We start from the raw sequence: 22,320 nt of genomic DNA on the forward strand, positions 1-22,320 counted from the left end.
CCGCCAAATTGGGCGGCGGAAATAGTAGTTCGCTTCAGACAAAAGCCTGCCATACCTGCGTCGCCACCAAAAAAGCCGACTCCCACCGCCCCTTTAAATAATCTCACCTCCAGGCTCCACTACGAGCCTACCTCCCTTCCTTGAACCTGCACAGCCACCCCGCCCTGATCACTCCTCATTCTAAACCCCGTGCACCGTTCTCCCACCTTTCACGTGGTTGTTTACTTACCCCGTCGCTCGTCCAAATCCACTTCTCCTCCTCGCGCGCATGATTTGCTTATTTCTTATTATTAGCAGCCTTGTGCATTTTTGTTTGATCTTCTCCTTAAGTTGCAGTCAGCTCTTTGTCGACTTCCCGGTAGGAATATGGCGAGCGATTGTACTCTTCTCTCCATCATCTCCTTGCAAAATTGCTGAGCTTCTATCTCTACTTCCTTGCACGGATAGTACTCGTTTCTGGCTGCACGCCTGCAGAACTGTCTCTATCTCCACTTCCTTGCACTGATAGTGCTCCTTTCTTGCTGCACGCCGGCACAAGTCTCGTCCACAAAACCTGCACAATCGATAGGAAGATTGCGAGAATGGACGTAACTCCATCGTCGTCACGACGGGGATCACCTACCAGGCATTCGAGCACAGCCTCCACTCCCTTTGTGAGCGCACCTTCCAGCCCAGGCCAAAGCAGCAATGCGTTCTGTCTCACAAACGTACCTACAAGCCCCTCCCGGTTAACGTTGGACATCCGAAAGTCGGAAACGACGGGCATGGCTGTCGTCGTTCCTGTCTCCTGGGACGACTACAGAAGCGGGGTTCAGAACAAGGTTGAGCCAGTCCCTTCGACCACTGGAACCAACGAATCAGAGGACCTCGTGTCTTTCTCCGCCCTTGCATCGGGCTCCGATTTCGACTTCAGTGCCAGGTTTTCGGAAGTGGATGGAGCGCCCTGGTCCCCAGGACCCATGTCTACAGCAGAGGAGCTCTTTCATAATGGACAAATTCGGCCACTTCGGCTATACTTCCCTTCGGAGCTAGAGCAGTCCAGTGCAGTACTGCAGCAGCCGGGTTTGAAAGCAGATGACGGGTATTTTGACTTCCGAAGTTCTGCGAGCTACACGTCCTCTCGGCCTTCTCCAACAGAGCTGGAGCAGAAAAGGCAGGGGTTTGACCTCAAGCCCGCAATACAGGCCAACTCTTCGGCACGGGACGAGTGGAAGAATATGAGCACGGAAACGAGACGGATAACGAGTGTGGAAGACAATTTGAAGAGGCGCAACGACGTACAGAGGCCCGCGGAGAGGGGTAACAGGCGTGCCAGGTCTCTATCGCCGCTGAGAGTCTTTCACATAGATGATCAGCCCAGGCAGTCGTTCGAGAGCGAATCCTTTTATTCTACTGTCTCTGCGGGAGACGTGCAGGATGGGAACTACAAAGCAGCTCAGACACGAGGAAGGAGGAGGAAGACGCTCAAGGAGCTGCTGCATATGTCCGACATAAGCAATGCAGACGAGTCATCAGCGCAGCGTGAGATCGAATTTGGCAAAGGAGGCAAGAAGTCAGACATTGCTATGTGGTCGGAAAAGGCGGAGAGATTGATGAGAGATGGAGCTAAATTGCCATCGCCTAAGGATGTGGCTCCTTCAAGGGCGAGCAGGACTTCAAGTGAGTTGCGGCCGCCAAAGCAAGCTGTGTCTCCTCACGAGCTTCACTACGCCTCCCAAAGGGCGCAGGCTGAACAGATGAAGAAGAAAACATTCTTGCCATACAAGCATGGTCTCATGGGCTGCTTGGGATTCAGCTCCTCCAAGAGCTGGCGCTCCTTCTCAGGCGTCCACATTTTCAAAGACAAGCACTGAAACAATTCTTTCTCCATCTTGGACCATCGAAATAATATTTCTGCCTCCTCCCTCCCCCCCCCCCCCCCCCCTCTCTCTCTCTCTCTCTCTCTCTCTCTGCAATCTTCAGCAGGTGCTATGCTCGAAACACTTGATCTTTGTGCTTTCTCTCGCTTAGCGAATTATGGCAGAACGCAATTGGAGTTGCAGTATTCATCCAATGGTTGCATCGTTGCTCTCCCGTTTACAATGTTCTTTTACTGAGGAGCCAGAAGAAACGTGATGCAGTCTGCAAGCTTTAAGCAATCATCCAGAGTCCTTATGTTCTATTTATTGAACAGACCTGCCTACATGGGACCTGCTTGTCCAGATTGTATTTCATCCTTTGGCCGTAATTGCTTATTATGTGAAAAGCTTCTCCAGAGAGGGAGAGCACGATAGCAATAACTAAGTTTATATCCGTCTACTCACAAAGGCTTGCATGTTGGCAAGGAGAAGTTATACAGCAGTAACACGCTTGGCTTTGTAACATTTTTAGGTTGCAGAAGTTTGTGGGGTGATTCGTGAATTTATACATATGTTTTGGATGAGATAATCTCTTTTGTAATGAATTGAAGCGTAACGTAGGAAAATCTGTTCTGCAAGAAATTAGATGGTCTTGTCGGTGCAAACATAAAAACTCGACACGCTGTTGAGCTACGCAGACTCCATCCCAATAGCAGCATAACAGCATAAGCATAGATTGGGTGAAAGATTCCAAGCTGTGGGCTTAATTATGTAATTTACCTGTGGGAGAGATGAAATAATAGATGAATTGTCGTTGCAAAATTTTGTTTTGGCGATTGTGGAATCTGCAGGAGATGATATATCACTTTGTTAAGACCGTTGTGATATGACATCGTGGACGGACTTGGCAGTCACGACCATCGTATCGTCTTTTGAAAAGCTAGAAGCCTGTATACGGTATATGCACGTTTTCTGACCATGCACACATGTCTGTGGGCCATGCTGACCTTTATCACCGAATAGTTAACCTCCTTCATTATTCCGCTTAAGCCAAATGACTCCATCCACGTAAGTTGTACCATCTTATCTCAAGTCTTGAGTCCTTTCAGTCCCAAGAGTTCCATCACACATGATATATGTCATGAAATGTACCACTCTTTTGGAGCCATTGTTCACAAGAAAACATTTTTCTTAACTCATACCAAAACCTAAGTCGAAAATTCTAAAGGTTTTTATTGGAACTTTTATGCAGAAATGTAAGTAACCTTCTATTTTCCAAGTTGGATGTTACTATTCGCGTGACATTAGACCTTGCTTTCTTCATGAACATTCCTTGGGACCTTGGTAGCTTAGGGCCAACTCACATGGGTACATAGGAGGAGTGCTCTCCCACTCCCTCCCTTGGCCCCCTCCCTTGATTTATATAAGGCATTCAATGGGTGGAACATTATGTGAAAGGCTTTGTCACTTTTGCATGTGGGAGCTTGAAATTTCCAAAAAACCCATGAGAGCAATTAAAATTGCTACCCATGCAACCACGATCTTAACTCGTATCAATGAAAGCCCTCATTGTTGTCCGCAATCCACTAAAATTAGGGCTATTTGGTTGCCTTGACTCTCTAAGAGTGTGTTTAAAGCTTGGTCCCCCCGGCATTGGGTTACACTATCCTACATGATATGGGTATCACAAAGTGGCACCTTCTATTATAATAAGTGTCCTGCGAGAGGTGTTCTCTAAAAAAGAAAACATGTGGTTGTGACATTGAATTCAAGTTGTATGCTTACTTATTGTTAAGTGTATACACCTTGTAAGACTCTCAAGCAATCATGCTTCCCCCTGCCCCCACCCTTCATTTTTTTAAGGCATTCAATGGGTGAGACATTATGTAAAGGCATTGTCAATTTCACATTGGGAGCTTGAATTTTTCAATGCAACCTGCTAGAGAAATTGAAATTGCTACCCATCTAGGACCTTAACTCTTACCAAAGAAATCCCTCATTGTCGTTCACACTTTACTAAACTTTAGGCTATTTAGTTGCCTTAATTCTTCCAAGAGTGTTCAAATCTTGGTCCCCCCCACCTGCCCTTCCCCTTCCCTTCCAACTGAAGATCCACTATCCTAGACAAGGGTATCATAAAGTGGCACGTACAATTATTGGAAGTGTCCTCATAGAGGAGTTTTTTAAAAACAAAAACATGTTGATGTGACATTGAATTGAAGTTGTATGGATACATACTATTATGTGCATATACCCTGAAGGACTGTCTTGCAATCTCTCCCCCCCCAGAATGAAGATCCACTATCCTACATATGGGTATCATAAAGTGGCATGTACAATTATTGGAAGTGTACTCCTAGAGGAATTTTTAAAAAACAAAAACATGTGGATCATGTGGGTGTGACATTGAATTAAAGTTGAATGGTTACATATTGTTAAGTGCATACATCTTGTAGCACTCTATTACAATCATTCCCCCCCCCCCTTCCCCCCCCGCTCCCCCCCTACTTTCAATCCATGGAACGTTATGTGAAGGCTTGTTCTATTTCACATGTGAAAGCTTGAATTTTTCAACACAATCTGCTAGAGAAATTGAAATTGCTACCCCTGCAACTAGGGTCGTAACTCAAGAAAGCATTCATTGTCATCCACACTCCACTAAAATATAAGGATGTATTTGTTTGCCTTGACTCTTCCAAGAGTTTATTCAAAGCTTGGTCTCCCAAAAAAAAAAAAAAGCTTGGTCTCCCCCACCAAGTTGACTATCCTACATATGCTACCACAAAGTGGCATCATAAAGTGGCACCTGCTACTCAAGAGTTCTTTAAAAACAAAAACATGTGGGGTGTCACATTGAATGCAAGTTGCATGGTTACATATTGTGGAGTGTATACACCCTATATGACTCTCTTAAAATCAAATCTTGCGTTAGTGCACACTTAGTGGCTTGAGAGTCATCTAAAAAAAAGATTATGTAGGCATATAGCAATGCTTAAGGGAGATCTTGATTTCAAATTATAGTTAGAGAAGGACGAAGTCAAAAGGAATATCATTAGGCCCTAAAAGAATTCTTATAGGACATGTAAGGTGTGTTGGCACAAGATAAAGTTTCTATTCAATGTGCTCAAGATTAAGCAAAGTTTTATTTATGTATAATACATACATCGAGGATTCTTACGGAGCGCATGTGGGTGTATGTTAGACATTCCAAAGGATATAAGACTTCAAGATGTAGAAAGTATTCAAAGAGATTCAAATGATATATTGTGGGCATTTTATTATAAAGAAGATTAATGATGTGGCTTACAAAATAGAGATCCCTTCTAGTGTTAAAACTTAAAGTTCATTTACTTTTCATCTATGTAGTAGACTTAACAAAAACCTTGGATATGGATTAGTGTCTCCTAGATAATTAATAAGTTAAAGAATTATCTTGAACTATATCTTAAATGAATTTGAGAAGGTCATAGATTTCTAGAAACGAAGGTTTAAAATAGAGTTTTTACTAGATGCTAAGTGATGATGCATCTTGGGAGAGTATTTTTTTCTATTTTTGAGAATATAAATACTTCTCGAGAAGAAGAAGGTAAAGCATTTTGGCTAAGAAAGGAGGGTTTTATATAAATCTTGGCTAAGGGATATTTTTTTCCTTGGATTTGTTTTGGAGGATGTAATTACCTATCAAGAAGAGTGTAAAACAGGGATGTTTTTATTGAAGCTATGCTTATATATTAATATAAAATCTTGGCAAAAGTTTTCAAGCTCATTTTTTACTTTTCACAATCTTGGTAGAATGTAGTAATTTTTTATATATTTTCTTTTGAATTTTGAAGGAAAAAATGTAAATTCTGACGAAACTTCAAATTTTTTTACATGAAAGTTTCAAATCTTGGCGAATGGTTGAAACGTCTATTTTTATTATGGCATACAAACTTTTAACACCAATATAAAGTTTAGCTTCTTAACAAAACTAACTTGAAAAAATCATCCATGGTGTTAAACATCTTGGCTAAGAAGGGAGGATTGTATATCTGCAGAGAGGCTAGCTAAGGGAAATGGATTTTCTCATAAAATGAAGCTATGGGGATTAGTGCATGGACAAAGTAATTAGTATTTGGAAAATGGATCATTTGAGTGGCTAATAACCTAGCTCAATGCTTCCTTCATCAAATGGAATTTCATGGCACATGCAAAGGTTTAGAGTTGCTCATGTTAGGATATGGATTTTTCTTATGACCTCTAGTGCTATGGGTGAGCTAATGGATCTATGCTTTGATTTAGTGAAGAAGATATTGGTTAGCTAACTCAACCTAAGAGTCATCTTAGCAAAACACATCCTTTGGAAGGAAGGGAGACAAGGTCATGTTTCTACAATAACATCGCATGTTTCACTGGGTACCCCTCTCATGTCCTTTTACCTTCAAGAATTACCTAGAAATTGTTGCCCTTCATCACCCCTTGCTCCTCTTGTGTCCTTTCCCCTTGAAGCGTTACCTAGAAACTCTTTCCCTGCTATCATGGGCCCCTATTTTTAGACATTTCCCAAAATCTCTTTTCCTTGAGTCATTGCTTAGAAACCTTTTCCCTTGATGATTTATATAGAAAGGATATAGAAACTATTTCACCCTTTTCCTTGAGGTTTCCCTTCATGCTTTACATAGAAACTATTTCCCTCCTTCCAATGAACCCTACTTTCCTTTACATACCAACTACACCTTAGTTGTTAGCATATTCCTCTTAGCAATCATCCCTCCCCATAACCCTTGAGATTTGTGTGTGCCATGCAATAGATATTGCATACCCTCCAAATGCAGCTAGCTTGCTTCTTGAGGGTGAGGTTGTGATTATCCCTAGTTTTACTTGAAGAGACATGTGAGGGCACCGTGTAATGTTAGTGCTATTATTATTTCATAAAAATCATTCATTTTTTAATGGATCAATGCAATCTTGACATGAAACCCTTTTTGTGAGGTTTAGGGTATTTATTGGATATAAGTAACTTGCCTGACACGTCAACTTTTGCTTGGGTGTAGCCGATCGCAAAACTATGGAGGCCATTTTGGAGCCGTGACGCAATGCACTTTTGGGTGAAAATTTGAATTTTGCGTGGACCCGCACTCTTGTCAAAAATTTTTCCCACGTCATGAAGGCGCATTGGCATATTAATGAGACGTAATCTATTTGTTCTTAACACCGCATAGCTTGACACACGGCATCTCTGCAATGCTTCACGTAGTAGAGTCCCTGGCCTATGCCACTTGATCACTTATCATCGCATAGCATTTTGTCACATCTTTGCCACCTGTCACTGGGCATTGCACCCATGTAGATCATTATAATTGAAGGTTGGCTTGGAGAGACCACCGCACTGGTTCTTGACGTAATAATTAGATGCAATCTATCATTCTGAACACCACTGTAGTGCAGTCTTTGGCCTGACCACTTGTCACGTGTAGTCTTTTATCGCATCTTTGCCTGCAGTCCATGCAAATAATAGGTTGGCTTGGAGAGACCACCGCGCTGGTTTTTGGCATAATAATGAGACACAATCTATCATTCTGAGCATCGCCTTAGCACAGTCTCTAGCTTGGCGACCTGTCATTGCCCAAAATTCAAGGTTGTCTTGGAGAGATCACCGCACTGATTCTTGGAGTTATAGATCCATTACCTATTTTTACGTATTATAGGAGGAGGCCTATGATGACCAACGCACTGGTAAAATAGAAGGAGAACTATGAAAGGCACTGCGCTGGTTCGTTGAGTTTTTTGAGGGGGGTATCATGATGTCTTAGTCCAAGTATATTGGACAGCTCCTTGATCGTTTTCAGTTTGAGGATTGAAGCAAACATACATCTAGGATAATATCATTAGCATCCACATGAGTGTCATTGAAAACTTTTGTGCATCTTGAATACCAAATGGACTGCAACATAGAATTGTGGATAACATTTCACTTGGGAGGTGCTCTGCTAGGCGTATCTTGCGATAGTATCAACAGGTAGGCATAACTAAACAGGAAATGGGTTAGATGTTTCTGCACTCAATCCCATAGAGATCTGGATAGATTGTAGTTTGGGATTTTTTTAGTACATTTTTTTAAAGAAAAGAACTTTTTTTTCGATTTTAAAATGCTTGTGTACGTTCAAAATGCAAAAAAAGTATTTTTAATAACCGGTCAACATACAACGATTGATCGGCTAAATACCACTCAGTGTATCACAACACCATGTGGTATTAGGCTGAATATACCGCACGGTGTAATATAACACCGCATGATCAATAAAACACCACACTGTCAATATGTTTACCGTCTAGTATCAAATACACCGATCAATGAACCCCTACACCGGGTGGTGTATTAGGATTACACCGGTCAGTGTAGTGTTACACTGGCCAGTGTAGTCAGTCGAGGCACATGCCGCACATGCGTTGGCTGAATACACCAACCGGTGTGGTTACATACCGGCCGGTGTACTGACTTAGGTCTACAAAAGGCGAGGTTCGTGGCAATTTTTTTCACATTCACCGCAATTTACTGTTGTTTTTTGTTTTTTTCTGTTGTTTCCCGTTGTTTTCCACTATTTCTCGTTGTTTGCTTTTGGTGACACAACAAGACAAAGCAACTATAGATGTGCTTGATAGATGCACAAAATACGGGCGCGTCTATAGGTGCAGCTAGAATAGTGAAAATACGGGTGTGTTTATGAGCGTGTCTATTAGTGCATCTAATAACGCGTCTAAGAGCATGTCTGCACTGTGATTTAGATGCGGATTTTGATGCCTTTATAAACATAGAACAGAGAATGCAGAAAGTGATATTTTGGTGCAGGCTGATAAATGTGGATCACTGCTTTCCAAACATTGCCCATGATTACCAAAGCACATAATTTTAATAAAAATATCAATGTGTTCTGGCAAACCCACATATACAAAAATTAAGTGAGGTGAGGAGAATGAGACAATATGTAAAATAGTTTTGCCAATATCAATGATGGGCTACGGTTCAATCTCATCCTCAATGAGATCAACTCTTACCAAGCTATCTTTTCAAAATCCAAACCAATGTTGAGATCTACAAATACATTCATCCCACTACTACTTGTGCTACTCATGTGCTCATCGAAATCAACATCACCGATGGTAGGCTTGTCCTCGGGTAATGGCCTCAATATCTGTATCTCCTATCTCATGATCATCCTCTCTCATATCATGGTCATTATCACCTCCATGGCATGATCATCCTCCATACGCTCCATATTAGTAAATGTACTATATATCACTTTGGAACGTGGCGTAATAGGTATGACATGCCACCACCTATTATTATCCACCATTGGTTGATAGATGACTTATTTCAAATACAAATACAATCATGTTATTTTCCTTGCATCGAAGGTATCAAATATTTAAAATTGAGTCTTTTTATATGTGTGTACAGCACCTGTTCACATTGTTGCGGTAGTACTAGTGTGTCCTTCTTACTTTGCCAAAACTTTGTGGAGTCAATAGTTACAAAGCCACTTGCATGGCATTTGATTGTTGCATTAGGGACTCTTTCCACCACCTCCTTAAACCACTTGACATCCAAAACATACACAAAGAAGCATCAAAAGTCAAGCTTAATAATATCTTGGATTATGCCACAATAATCATCCATGGCTCCATTGGCTCCCTCAAAGCTAGCCATGATGCTGCAATCTTGTGTGTTTCTCTTATCATCAATCCGTTTTGTCCAAAAATGCTTGCCCTCACACCATATAGCATTGAACATAGTACACTACAACAAGACAAAATCAATTAAATAAGCAATCTAAATTGTTGAAAGCTCCTAACTTATGCATAAAATTCTATATACCGACCTTGTTCATGCATCCTCTAGCATACTCCCATTCTTCCATTGTGATATGCATCCCCTCATCTCTCTCTGCTCTCTCCATTTCATCAAGTAGCCAATCCACATGAATATCCTTTGGAAGTGCTCTTAGATGCTGAGGGTATGGCATACGAGATCTGTGGTGTGTACGAAAGAGGGCCCTTTCTCCTTGTCTTCTTGCCTTTGCATCCTTGTATCCTATCACCCATCTTTTGATGACATCACTATTAAGCATGCAATAGAGGTTCATATTATTAAGCAACTCTGTGTGTATTACTTTGCTCTATCCTTTCCCTTGAGGCACAATAGAGGTCATCCTTAGGTCTTCATCATCTCTCCATAGTTGTGGGAGAGAGCTATCAAAATCAACAAGGAACTTAGAAATATAAAGTGACTCTTGTACCAACCAACCCTTGGCCATGCTACCTTCACGCCTTGCATTTTGCCTCACAAAACCCTTCAAGGTCTTCTTGAAGTGCTCGAGGAAGAACAACCATCGTGCATGTACAGTGCCGCATATAGCAATCTCATCCACCAAATGCAATATGAGATGTAGTTGGCTTGTGAGAATAGAACGTGGAAAGGTCTCCTCCACTAAACAAACCACCTCTACTAACATAACTCGAGCATTCTCAACATGGTGGGATCTATTTCCTTTGAGCTCACATACCTAGAAAGGAAAAAGTACACCGTGTTAGCAATATGAAAACCTTGCATGAAGGATTGATGCGCATCACATTTTGTATCATGTAAAGTACCTCACAAGCTCGCCCATCTTGTAAATACAATCCTTCATGTCCTTCGATGCACTACAAGAAATGCTAGTCGGTAGTATGAACTGAACACATGAGGAATGGTTGATTAGTTGCTTCTAATTCACTCACAAATTTGGAAGGAAAAAGAGATTATGCACATAAAATACTTACTTGGAGCATCTTATGCCAATCATGAGATTTCAAGCCATATAATTGCTCTACACCTCTTTTCTTGCTCTTTGTGAAGTCCCCCTTCAAACACCTCATGCATCCAGTGGGAGTATGAATTGTAGTAATAGCTCACTTCACTGCCACCATCTCTAGCTTTGATAACTTCCATGGTGGATAGGGTAAAAAGACATGCCCATTCGGCCTCTCTTGTGGCCAAGCTTCACGCATCCTCCATGTGGTGCGTAGATCGTCTCTTATGCCTAGAGAATCTCATGTCCTATTCAAATGTTCCCAAATGGTAGATGCCACATTCTTGAAGATATGCATCGGATTAAGTAGGTGATTGATCTTGAGGTGGGACCAATATGGTAGTTGATAAAAGATGGAGTATCTAAACAAAAGATGGTGTTAGTGTGCAATCTTTATTTCCATTCAATATAGCACACAATAGTTACAAACCCTTACTGGCTCATGCCAAGTGGTGGAGGAGTCATGGAATCATCCCAAATTCTCATCCAATCTCCTACAGTGAGTGACTGTGGAGGGACTTCATTCCAAGGGGTGACATATCTAGGATGATCAGGTGGGAAAAATCGATGGTGATTCTCATAGATGACCTTATTGAATGTGTCTACCCGTGAGTCAACTAGCGAAGGACCACAAACAGGACATGCATGGTAATGTGATGTAGTGAGACCTAAAAAATAGACACAATTAAGAGTTGAAGGTGGGTTTAGGGTGCCACATCGATTGCTTACTCATAATTAAAAGTTCAATGCTTACCTGAACACTCACCATAGCCTGGGAAGTAATGCATCATCCACATCTAGACTGCTTTGCAATTGAAGTCTTGTGACGAGGGAGACTATCATGCACCTCGATACCTCCACAGTATCTCTAGCTCGTCAATCAAAGGCTCCAAATAAACATCACGATTTTTGACTTTATGTTTCCCTAGAATTAGAAGGGATAACATAACATGTCCTTTCTTAATCACCATAGAGGGTGGAAGATTATAATTCACCAATATCACTGGCCATATACTATAAGAGGTGCTTTTGAGACCAAATGGGTTCACACTATCCATACCCAATCCAAGTCTCAAGTTCCTAGGTTCTTTCTTGAAGCTTGGCCATGTGTCTTCAATATGCTTCTACGCAGGAGTGTCTACGGGAGTTCTCCACTTGCCATCGGTTAATCGATGGGAGGAATGCCATGACGAGCTCTGCAATGGATTTGCACTTGAACATATGTTGGATGTGAGGGATTATGGGAAAATGTCGTAGGATCTTATGAGGCACATCCAAAGTTTTGAGATCTGCTCTATATCTTGCCTCTCCATAAGTAGGACACTCTGTTGCATCCTTATGTGGTCCACGAAGCAGAATGCAATCATTGATGCACACATGGATGCGCATGTAATCCAATCCTCCAAGAGATGTCACATGTTTCCTTGCCATATCTCTTGAGGTCGGTAATTTATTATCCCTTGGAAGCATTTTACACAATAGCCTGCACGTGAAGATGATAAATGAGAAAAAGCATTCAAATAATTGACCCACTAGCATAATTCACCATGTTTGCAAAATAGACTTGAAAGCTTACTTAAGTAATGCATTCAAACTTGCATTGCTCCATCCATAGATGGTCTGTAAGTTTAGTAACTTAAGGGAGGCACATAGAATAGAGAATGTGCACCCCTCAAACAGTGGAGTCGATGCTACAATAGAAAGATCATCTTGCTCCATGCTATCATCCCTACCTGAGGACTGATGGACATATAAATCCTGCACCATATCATCAAAATCCTCCTCCTCGACGACCTCATGAGGTAATGGCAGAGGGTTACTATCACCATCACTCCATGCATCCGTAACGGTCCCTCTTGAAGATCCCACTTCATATCGCCAATGCTTTGCCTCCTCACGATGAGCATAGGGCAACATATGCGAGTGTAGCACTGCATCCTATATCAAATTAGAAAAGGATCATATATCAAACACATGAACACCCATAGGTATCTCAATAAACCTTAGCTCTTTAATACTTACCTGAGATACAGTCGCATCCCATTCTCCATACTTTGAGACGTGATTGAGTGTAATTCTATGTGCAGGATACATGTTTCCTCGACATCGATCACACATACATTTGATTTTTTCCTCTAACCACAGTCGGGAATTTCGGGCACGGCTTAGATTGGCAACTTGGGGAAATTCCAAGCGTCCCCTCTATGGTGATCTAATCTACTCTGATCTAGATCTATACCAACCGTCGATCGAAGAAAGAACAACAAATAATTCCTTTTCTTTTGTTCTTTTTAAGTGCTAGGTCAGATGCATCGATGTAGAGGCTGATGTGTGTGTACCAAGTGGTTTTGTTGGCGAGGCTCAAATGTGAGTGTAACTTGTGCCAAAATGTACGTGTGATGTGACAATCGTGTAGAGCACAAAAAATCGAGCAACTTTCCTTTTTGGAGTGCCCTCAAAGTCTTCTTGGATCAAGAGATACTACTTGATCTAGGTGGCGGGGAAAAAGGAGTCAAATGGTGCACAATGATGATGTGTCACTGTGGGTCACATGCAGTGATGATGTAGCATTGTGCCTAGCAAGAGTTGTGCCAATGGAGCCCTGTGCTGAGGTGGCAGGAGTGGTCACATGCTGTGACTATGAAGCACTGTGTGTGCTTGTAGAGGATCAGTGTGCCACGTGGCACTGATGATGTAGCATATGATGATGTCAGTAACGGTGACGTGGCAATGCCGACGTGGCAATCATGACATGGCAAATGATGTGGCACAAGTGATGTGGCAGATGATGTGGCTAGATGATGTGGCACACATGACATGGTCAGATGATGTGGTAATGATGATGTGGCAGATGAGCTCGCAGGCTGACGTGGCTAGATGACATGGCCTATTGAAGTGGACTGACAATGTGGCAAATGACGTGGCAATGTTGACTTTGATTGATGATGTGGCAGTCAGTGGACAGCTAGCAGATAGATGGATGACATGGCAAGTGGATAAGGTAGGTACACGTGGCACATTGGGGTGCTTGATGATGTGGCAAGTGGATAAGGTACCACGTGGCTGATTTTTGACCAAGGTATTTGTGGTGACCCTTGTGATGACCCTAACCTTGACGATAAACTATCCTCCACGTGTCGACATCTGAGAGACCAGAATCTAGCGAAGATTCGGACGGAATCAAAGAGATTTCGTCTGCTTCTTCATTTCGCTGGCTTTGGAGCCGGGTTTAAGATGTGCGTGTGAGAAGGGCGCTGTAGAAGTCCTGTGGACGGATCGCAGGAGCAGCAGGAGCTCTGTTAGAGCCTCCTACAAGCGGTGCTTTGGAGGAGTTGCTTGTTTTGCCAGCCGGGAGCACGGAGTAGAGATCACTGGAGTAGACATCGTTGAAACTGTTTAAGTTCAAACGAGGGGCGCACCTACCTACGGGCGCAACGGCAGCCCAAACGAGGGGCGCAACAGCAGCCCAAACGAGGGGCGCACCTACCTACGGGCTCCAAACCATAAAGGGAAGGCTAAGCCGTGCGATCCTTAGAGGCTTGGAGCGTAAGGATGGCCGGCTGTCGTTGCTTCATCGGAGAAGCTTGGTGTCGAAGAGCCAAGCCAGTGATTCGTGGAGGCTTGGAGCACAGCTGACGGCCTGTGAGGCTTGTGGAGAGCTGTGTGTCGAAGCTGTTGCAGATGTGAAGCTAGTCGGTTGATGAAGCTAGTCGGTGGGTGTTGACAGGCGCTGGAGTCTTGGAGCGCCTCTAGTGCTGGTTGGCCGTAGAAGGGCTAGGCTAGAGTCTGTTGATGGAGTTGCGCTTGTAGCAGGGGCCTTTGCAGCAAGGCGTCCGTGCTCGAGCCTAAAAGGCTTTGCTACAGCTGGACTACAAATTGATGGCCCGTTGAAGGCAGTGTGGTTTCCCAGAGCCGTGGGTGAGCCTCTTGGAGGCTGTTAGCTGAACCAGACGTACAAATCACCTGAGAGCCGTGGCTGTCTCGTGGAGTTGCCTGTTGTAAGGTCGAATTTTGCTTCTCTGAAGCTCAAGAAGAGCTTGCTTGTGAGTCGACTGCCTTAGGGGGGTGTGTGTCTATATAAGTAGGTCACACACATACACGTCGTTATTGAATAGTAATATCCCACCCATTATTCCCAGGAGATTTCGGGTTTACCCCTTAAACGTCGAAGAGCATTCCCTGCTGAAGCTGTGAGATGTCGAAATACATCGGTAGGGGAGTGTAGCACATCGAGATAGCATAGCATTCAACGTTGAGCTTCAAACGAAAAAGGGCTTACGGTCGCCTCAAAATATATCACGAACAGTTTCTGTTGTTTGAGCTCCTCTTCTCGGGTGGAGGTCCGAATCCTCCTGGGGGCAGAAGGTCTCGTACCCTTATTCAGATCGAACCCTTATCCACTCAAAGATTTCTCAAAGATGTTGAAGATGGACATGGAGGGATCGAATGGAGCTCTCAGAAATACTCAGAACTCTCCCTATCTTTCTCTCATAGCTCTCACAAATTTCTCTATTTCTCTCAATAGGAGAACTCCAAAGAATCTCTCTCACACACAACCAAAATGGAATGAACACACAATACACTCACACCATTCTCTCTCTCTCAATGGAAGTCCTCAAAGAAATGAACAAACGTTTCTTTCAATGAACGAAATTTTTCTCTCAACGGAAGAGATAGACACTCAATTGCTATTGATCTCTCAATTTCTGAATCACTCTCACAAGAAGGATGGTGCCTCAGCGGAAGGCAGAACCATGCTCTGATACCATGACCAAATATGAAGAGTGGAGATGAGGAGAGAGGGCACAGCTAGAGAGCACACCACAAATGAGTCACTGTACACTAGATTTAGTTGAAAAAAAAGAATATATACAAACCCATTTAGGGTTAGGGTTAGGGGATCTAACCCTTTCCTTTATAGCACTCTATTGGGTTAGTGCTATACACATATGATCACGTGATGGTGCTATGCACACGTGATCACATGATGTTGAGCGTAAACTCTCAACAATTTGGTAGTGTGTTGTAAATTTGCTAAAACATTCCCCGATAAAGAAGACCCCACGCTGTTCTCAAAAAAATTCATTCCAGTGATTTCTTTTGATCCAGAAGGATGGTGGAATATACTTATCTGGTAGTGGAGGGTTCAGAGCTAGCCCGAATGTTCAGAGCTTCCCTTTGATTAGGGAAGACAAAAGAAGATGGATAGAGTACAAGCTTGCTTTGTTTTTTATCTAGGTGGTTTGCTGATTTTTTTCTTTTAGCCATTGGACATGAATGTCACAGCAGAAGAGAGGGGTTGCTAGAGATGTGCGGATAAAATTATAAATAAGTTTTCCACTTGTTGCATGCTGATGGGTAGGCACATAGCTATGCACATGGTTAGTGGGTGGTAGCTTTGAGTTATGGACACTCTCATAAAAGACTCTATACTAATGTAAATACTTTCTTGAGGTTGTAAATGCTTTTGTAGGGACCCTCGGGAAATGATGAGAGCACTGTGGGTGCACCAGACATCCTAGAGCATGGTATCCAGTGTGTGATAGTGTTTTATTGCACGATGACATGTAGGGATCGAATGGAGCTCTCAGAATGGAGGGATCGAATGGAGCTCTCAGAAATACTCAGAACTCTCCCTATCTTTCTCTCATAGCTCTCACAAATTTCTCTATTTCTCTCAATAGGAGAACTCCAAAGGAATCTCTCTCACACACAACCAAAATGGAATGAACACACAATACACTCACACCATTCTCTCTCTCTCAATGGAAGTCCTCAAAGAAATGAACAAAAGTTTCTTTCAATGAACGAAATTTTTCTCTCAACGGAAGAGATAGACACTCAATTGCTATTGATCTCTCAATTTCTGAATCACTCTCACAAGAAGGATGGTGCCTCAGCGGAAGGCAGAACCATGCTCTGATACCATGACCAAATATGAAGAGTGGAGATGAGGAGAGAGGGCACAGCTAGAGAGCACACCACAAATGAGTCACTGTACACTAGATTTAGTTGAAAAAAAAGAATATATACAAACCCATTTAGGGTTAGGGTTAGGGGATCTAACCCTTTCCTTTATAGCACTCTATTGGGTTAGTGCTATACACATATGATCACGTGATGGTGCTATGCACACGTGATCACATGATGTTGAGCGTAAACTCTCAACAATTTGGTAGTGTGTTGTAAATTTGCTAAAACATTCCCCGATAAAGAAGACCCCACGCTGTTCTCAAAAAAATTCATTCCAGTGATTTCTTTTGATCCAGAAGGATGGTGGAATATACTTATCTGGTAGTGGAGGGTTCAGAGCTAGCCCGAATGTTCAGAGCTTCCCTTTGATTAGGGAAGACAAAAGAAGATGGATAGAGTACAAGCTTGCTTTGTTTTTTATCTAGGTGGTTTGCTGATTTTTTTCTTTTAGCTATTGGACATGAATGTCACAGCAGAAGAGAGGGGTTGCTAGAGATGTGCGGATAAAATTATAAATAAGTTTTCCACTTGTTGCATGCTGATGGGTAGGCACATAGCTATGCACATGGTTAGTGGGTGGTAGCTTTGAGTTATGGACACTCTCATAAAAGACTCTATACTAATGTAAATACTTTCTTGAGGTTGTAAATGCTTTTGTAGGGACCCTCGGGAAATGATGAGAGCATTGTGGGTGCACCAGACATCCCAGAGCATGGTATCCAGTGTGTGATAGTGTTTTATTGCACGATGACATGTGCTCTTCATAGTTGTCCGGAGTCATTTTTGTATGATGGCATGAGTAATTTTTATTGTGGGTGTCATGTAAATATTTTGTGTCGGGATTGGGTTTATCATGTAGATAGTTTGTTAGCAAGGCAGTAAGTGTTGGTGGAATGCATTTGTGTCCACTAAGTCTATGGTTTGGGCATTAATAGCCTTGGTATAAAGTTTGAAGGGTAGTAAAAAGGCAAGTGATGATGTGGCTAGAATATGCATGAGGTGGCTAGATTCTCTAAAAAAACGTGTACATGTAGTATGGGCACTAGCTCTAGGCCCTTCTAGGTGAGATGATATGGGAAGATGGTGGCTATGAGAGTGAAGGGGAGGCTACTGGAGAGATGGACTGCTACTTGTGTGGAGGATTCTCTACGAGGTGAGTTCAATGGTGTGTAACCATCCCTGCTATTTGGGATGAGCGAGTAAACAAGTGATGAAAATGTGTTCTCAGAAAGCTGGGCTAGTTAAAGGACCGCTATGCACAATAGTCGATGCTAGTCCCCATGTCCTCGACATAATCCTGGAGCCTGAAGCTGCCTCTGTATATTGCCAGCAAGAGGTGAGAGAATTGAAACTACTAAGTGGGTGGGGAAGATCCAAAGACAAGGGGGGTCTGATGATGGTAGGGAGCTTCTTGTGAAGGTGTCTCTTCTTGTAGGTAGGTGGTGGGGAGACGCTGGGCTGTTGCTTGAAGGTTGGGTGCTACTAGATGGAGCTGGGGTGTCATTACTATAGGAGCTAAGTGCTTTAAGAGCAGGAAAGAGGACAGGAGTTTCTGCACTACGAGTTCTCTTTGAGGTGGAGAAGCTATGGTGGTAGTGGGCTATTTGCTTTTGAAGGAGATATATGGCTATGGCATGTCGACTCTATAGGCATGGAGTTCTTGAGATGATGGTAGTGTGAGTTTTGAGTGCAGATGGGAGCTTCTCTGACTACAGGAGTCCATGAACCCCATGAGTTCCGTGATGACAAGAAGTTTCTCTATTGGCTATCTTTATGTAAAGGTGAAAGGAGGAAGCATGTAATCTCTACTATGAATGTCGACTGCTACTCTTGGGAGATACCTTATATGAGGAGAGTGTGTGCGTCAGGTCCAAGGGGGAATCCGTGCTACTGCTTTAGAAGAGAGCTATGGATTACTGGGGATTGGCGATGGAGAAGCATGGCTATGGCGCCATTTCCACTGGTTGTAGGTTCTTGGTCAGGAGACTTCGAATACTAGGCACTGGTGAAGGAGAAGGTACCATGATACTCTCTGAACAACAATGGTTAGAAGACAAGGAGGAAATACGTGAGTTAAGAGTCTATGGGAGAATTCACCTTGTGTGTGATGAGTACGAGCTTTTTGCTTCCTAGGAGCTTCTAGATGAAGGGCATCTCTACTATGCAGGCTTGGAGGACTATGGGCTCCAGGAGTTTCTTGCAGGAGAGGAATCGGGAGGCTTCTATGACCATGTGAAGGAGAGGCGTTGTCATTTTGCAGGCTGAATGAATTTTGGAAGGAGGTACATGAGCTCCATGAGGTATTTGAGCTGTGAAGCTATAAGGTAGTCCTCATAAAGGAAGAAGATAACGTGGGTGCAGTAGCATGCTTATGGCTAGCTAGTCAATGAAGGCACACAAATACTCTAATGCTGACAGCAGAGAGGCTTTGGCTAGGCAGGTACTCGGTGTTGTTGAGGAGACCTTGGCTTTGAGAATCTCCAGAGATGGCGGGTTACATCATTTCTAGTGCTTGTTGATGATCTTGGGAAGATATACTAAGATTTTTGATTGTGGCCATTTTGTGGGTTATGGGTTGGAAGCATTTTGAAGTTGAATGCTTTCTGAGTTGTTGAGGAAATTTCATTTCTGAAGTCCACTTGTCTTGAGCTGTGTAATATTTGGGTTGTTTTCAAAGTTGTGTGGTCTATTATTAGTCAGCTGTTGTGGGGGGTTGTCTCGTTCCCAGTTCAAGGATCCATGCTCTAGTTGTTGGGATATAGCTCCATCTGCAAGCTACCCACACTTTTCTAATCCCATCAAGTCTTGGACATAAATGCTATCTATTGTTGCAGTAAAAGAAGGAAATGATCATATCACTAGAGTTTTGGGCCATGGATTTGTGGTCTGTCATTTGAAGGATTCAATGTTGAAATTTTGTTGTCTGTGGTCCAAGGTGATTATTGGACTATAGTAATATATGTGAGTGATGAGGAATGGGTTGAGGTTGTTTGGCTTCTAGAGGAAATGTGGCCAGAGTATGTGCTGAATGTAGAGGTGTGTAGAGACGAGGATTTTGAATGAATGCCTTTACCTTGTGATTGTGTTGTTCAGTTGCTTTAAATGTGGATGAGGGTGTCTGCGAAAGAGCACTAGGCTGATGTTTTTTGTTCACTCAATCATTTTTTCAGATCCTTGGAGCGATTTAAACCCGTCTAGTCACAACTTTTATCAGCACCGGCTATAACAGGTTACCTCTTTAGATACCACGTATTTCCTCCTTCTCTATCAGAATGGCATTGGTGCCACTCTCATTCTATGTCTATATCTATGTTATCAATGTTAAGTAGGCTGGCAGTAGTGCCATGCTAATAGGGAAGATGGAAACAGATGTGGAACATTTATGCATAAGATTTTTTAGACATTGGCATAGTGCCACTATCCACAAACTCTCATGGATTAGAATGGCACAGCACCACTATCCACAAACTCTCATGGATTAGATTTGCTATGGTATATATTGAAATGGAGGTTGCAAGGAGAAATTCTGTAACAACATATTCACATTAGACATGTTAGGAGTAGATTGGCAGTATTGCCATGCTAAACTGAAAGATTTATGCATTATATTTTTTATACATTGGCACCAATGCCATTCTACACAAACGCACATGGATTTTTATGGCACCTATGCCATCTCATTCTAAGTCAACATTAAGTAGATTGGAAACAATTACCTACCAAAAAGGAAGATGAAAATAGATTAACCAAATGTCTTAGCCATTTTAGAATCATATTCTAGAGACTATTAGTAGTTCAAATCTCTCCCAAAATGATGTGATTTTCTCTCTAATCTCTAATTATTAGTAGTATAAATCTTTAAAATAATTCTCTCTAATTGCTCATGTAGGAATGGCTAAAGGAAAGAGAAAGGTTTCAGAGGTGATAACTTTTGATTCAATCTCTGCTGGAAAGGGATGGTACTTGGACATATTCAATAGTGATTTGCAGTGGCTCAAGAAGATCCATTGTTTTGTTAATCTCCTAGAAACTTCATTTGAAGATGTGGGGGAGGTCAAAGAGATAGTGGAAGCTAAAGTCCAGGAAATAGATTATCTTGAGGTTTGTCTCGGTGGTTCTACAGTGGACTTTTTGGATCCCACTTGCTATAACAATGGCATGATGATATCCAATATGGATGACTCGATCGAATCCAAGGGTTAGACCATTGACCATGAGAATTTAAACAACACTCAAATCTTGGATGCCTTTTTTGTAGTGCTAAATACTTTAAAGGAAGATAATGCCATGAGTGATCAAAGAAACTCAAGACAATTGAAGAAAAAGGGAAAGAGAAGGTTGAGGAGAAAGAGTCAACTCCACTATCTAGCACTGGAATGGTTTAAAAGGTGTTCGACACGGCTGGAATTGACAAAGAGATGAATGGGGATACAAGCACTCTCAGAGACAAGCCAAATGTGTCTGGCATAGAAGATAGAATAGTGCAACATGAGAAAGCAATGAAAAATATTGATAATAAAGCAATTCAAAAGAAAATTAAAAATTTTGAGAAGAAGGATACTAGCTTGTCAGGATTTATGGCTTATGCTGAGTATTTCCTATTTGGGCTTGAGTACGAGGTGTTAGTTTCGGTTGTGAATTGCCATAAAGCAGCAAGTCAATATGTGTACAGAACCTTGACTCTTTCCTATGCCAATGGATTGGTACACAAATTTGCTACTATGTCAAAACACCCGGCAACATGCACATATCTCATGCCATTCCACATGCACTCAAACACTCCAATGTGCAAGGATGAGGTACAGAAAGAAAGATTGCAGGAATATAATTATTGGATTCTTGTAGGCCAGCACTCAATACTTGCAGCAAAATTTTTTGTGAAAAGTGCACTACAAGGAGGAGTGTTGGTTGCAAGGAAGAGCTTTTATACAAGGAGGAAGTCACGCATTGTTGTCACATGCTCTGGTCAGTGTGAGCTACAAGATATCATCGATGGCTAACATGGAGGCTCAAACAGTTCTAAAGAACTAGCCATACATTGACATCTTGCAGCATTTAAGGTCCCAATGGATTGCGTTTGGATGACCAAATAAGCCGGCCCCAAGACTTGTCAAAGGTCATGCACATCACCAAAACTAGGATGTAAGTATTCCTCTCTTTTTATTGCTATATTTGTTCATGAAATTTTCAAGTATATTTTTCAAATCAAGTTACAAGTTATTTTGGAGATTGCATCTAGTTATTTCACAAAAGAGAGAGTCATAGTGGTGCCATTCTTAATCTACTCTCTTGGAGGAATATCTAAAGTGCCATTTTTCATAAAGAGAATCATGAGAATGGCACTAGTGCCACTCTCTCAAGTGACAATAATCAGAGTGTCATCAATTTTGAAAGAATGCTATGGATCTCATCTATTATATGTACTATTTATGATTTTCTTTTTGGAATTTTGTGTTAATTGCAAATGTGTCAATGTGTGCCAACTTCACCACCAAAGACACCCATATGGTGACCTATGAGGACAACATATATGAAAAATGGATAGAAATATTGAGATCAGTGCAAGAGAGAGGTCGTCAACCGACCATAACATATATGAGACACTTGTTGGAATTGGATGATGACAGTGTGAGAAAGATCCAAGAGGAGATAGAGTCGGGCGACATTGCACTCATCAAATC

The 22,320-nt window shown here is 42.2% G+C and overlaps 1 protein-coding gene and 1 pseudogene across 1 annotated transcript; one reads left to right on the forward strand and one right to left on the reverse strand.

The window, feature by feature from the left end:
* The first annotated feature begins 339 nt into the window (after window positions 1–339).
* LOC147884869 (uncharacterized) lies at window positions 340–2,360 on the forward strand. Its single transcript, XM_087397661.1, has one exon. The coding sequence runs from the start codon at window positions 582–584 to the stop codon at window positions 1,851–1,853; it is 1,272 nt and encodes a 423-aa protein (XP_087253787.1). The 5' UTR covers window positions 340–581; the 3' UTR covers window positions 1,854–2,360.
* A 348-nt stretch (window positions 2,361–2,708) lies between these two features.
* On the reverse strand, window positions 2,709–10,964 carry LOC147884870 (uncharacterized; annotated as a pseudogene).
* Between the last annotated feature and the right edge of the window lie 11,356 nt (window positions 10,965–22,320).

The sequence above is a fragment of the Dipteris shenzhenensis genome, chromosome 26 (assembly GCF_047967505.1).
Source record: "Dipteris shenzhenensis isolate YYH24624 ecotype China chromosome 26, Dip_SZ_1.0, whole genome shotgun sequence".
Classification (NCBI taxonomy): Eukaryota; Viridiplantae; Streptophyta; class Polypodiopsida; order Gleicheniales; family Dipteridaceae; genus Dipteris; species Dipteris shenzhenensis.

Coding starts and splice junctions, on each gene's coding strand:
- LOC147884869 (XM_087397661.1), top strand. CDS start 582: ATGGACGTAACTCCATCGTCGTCACGACGGGGATCACCTACCAGGCAT.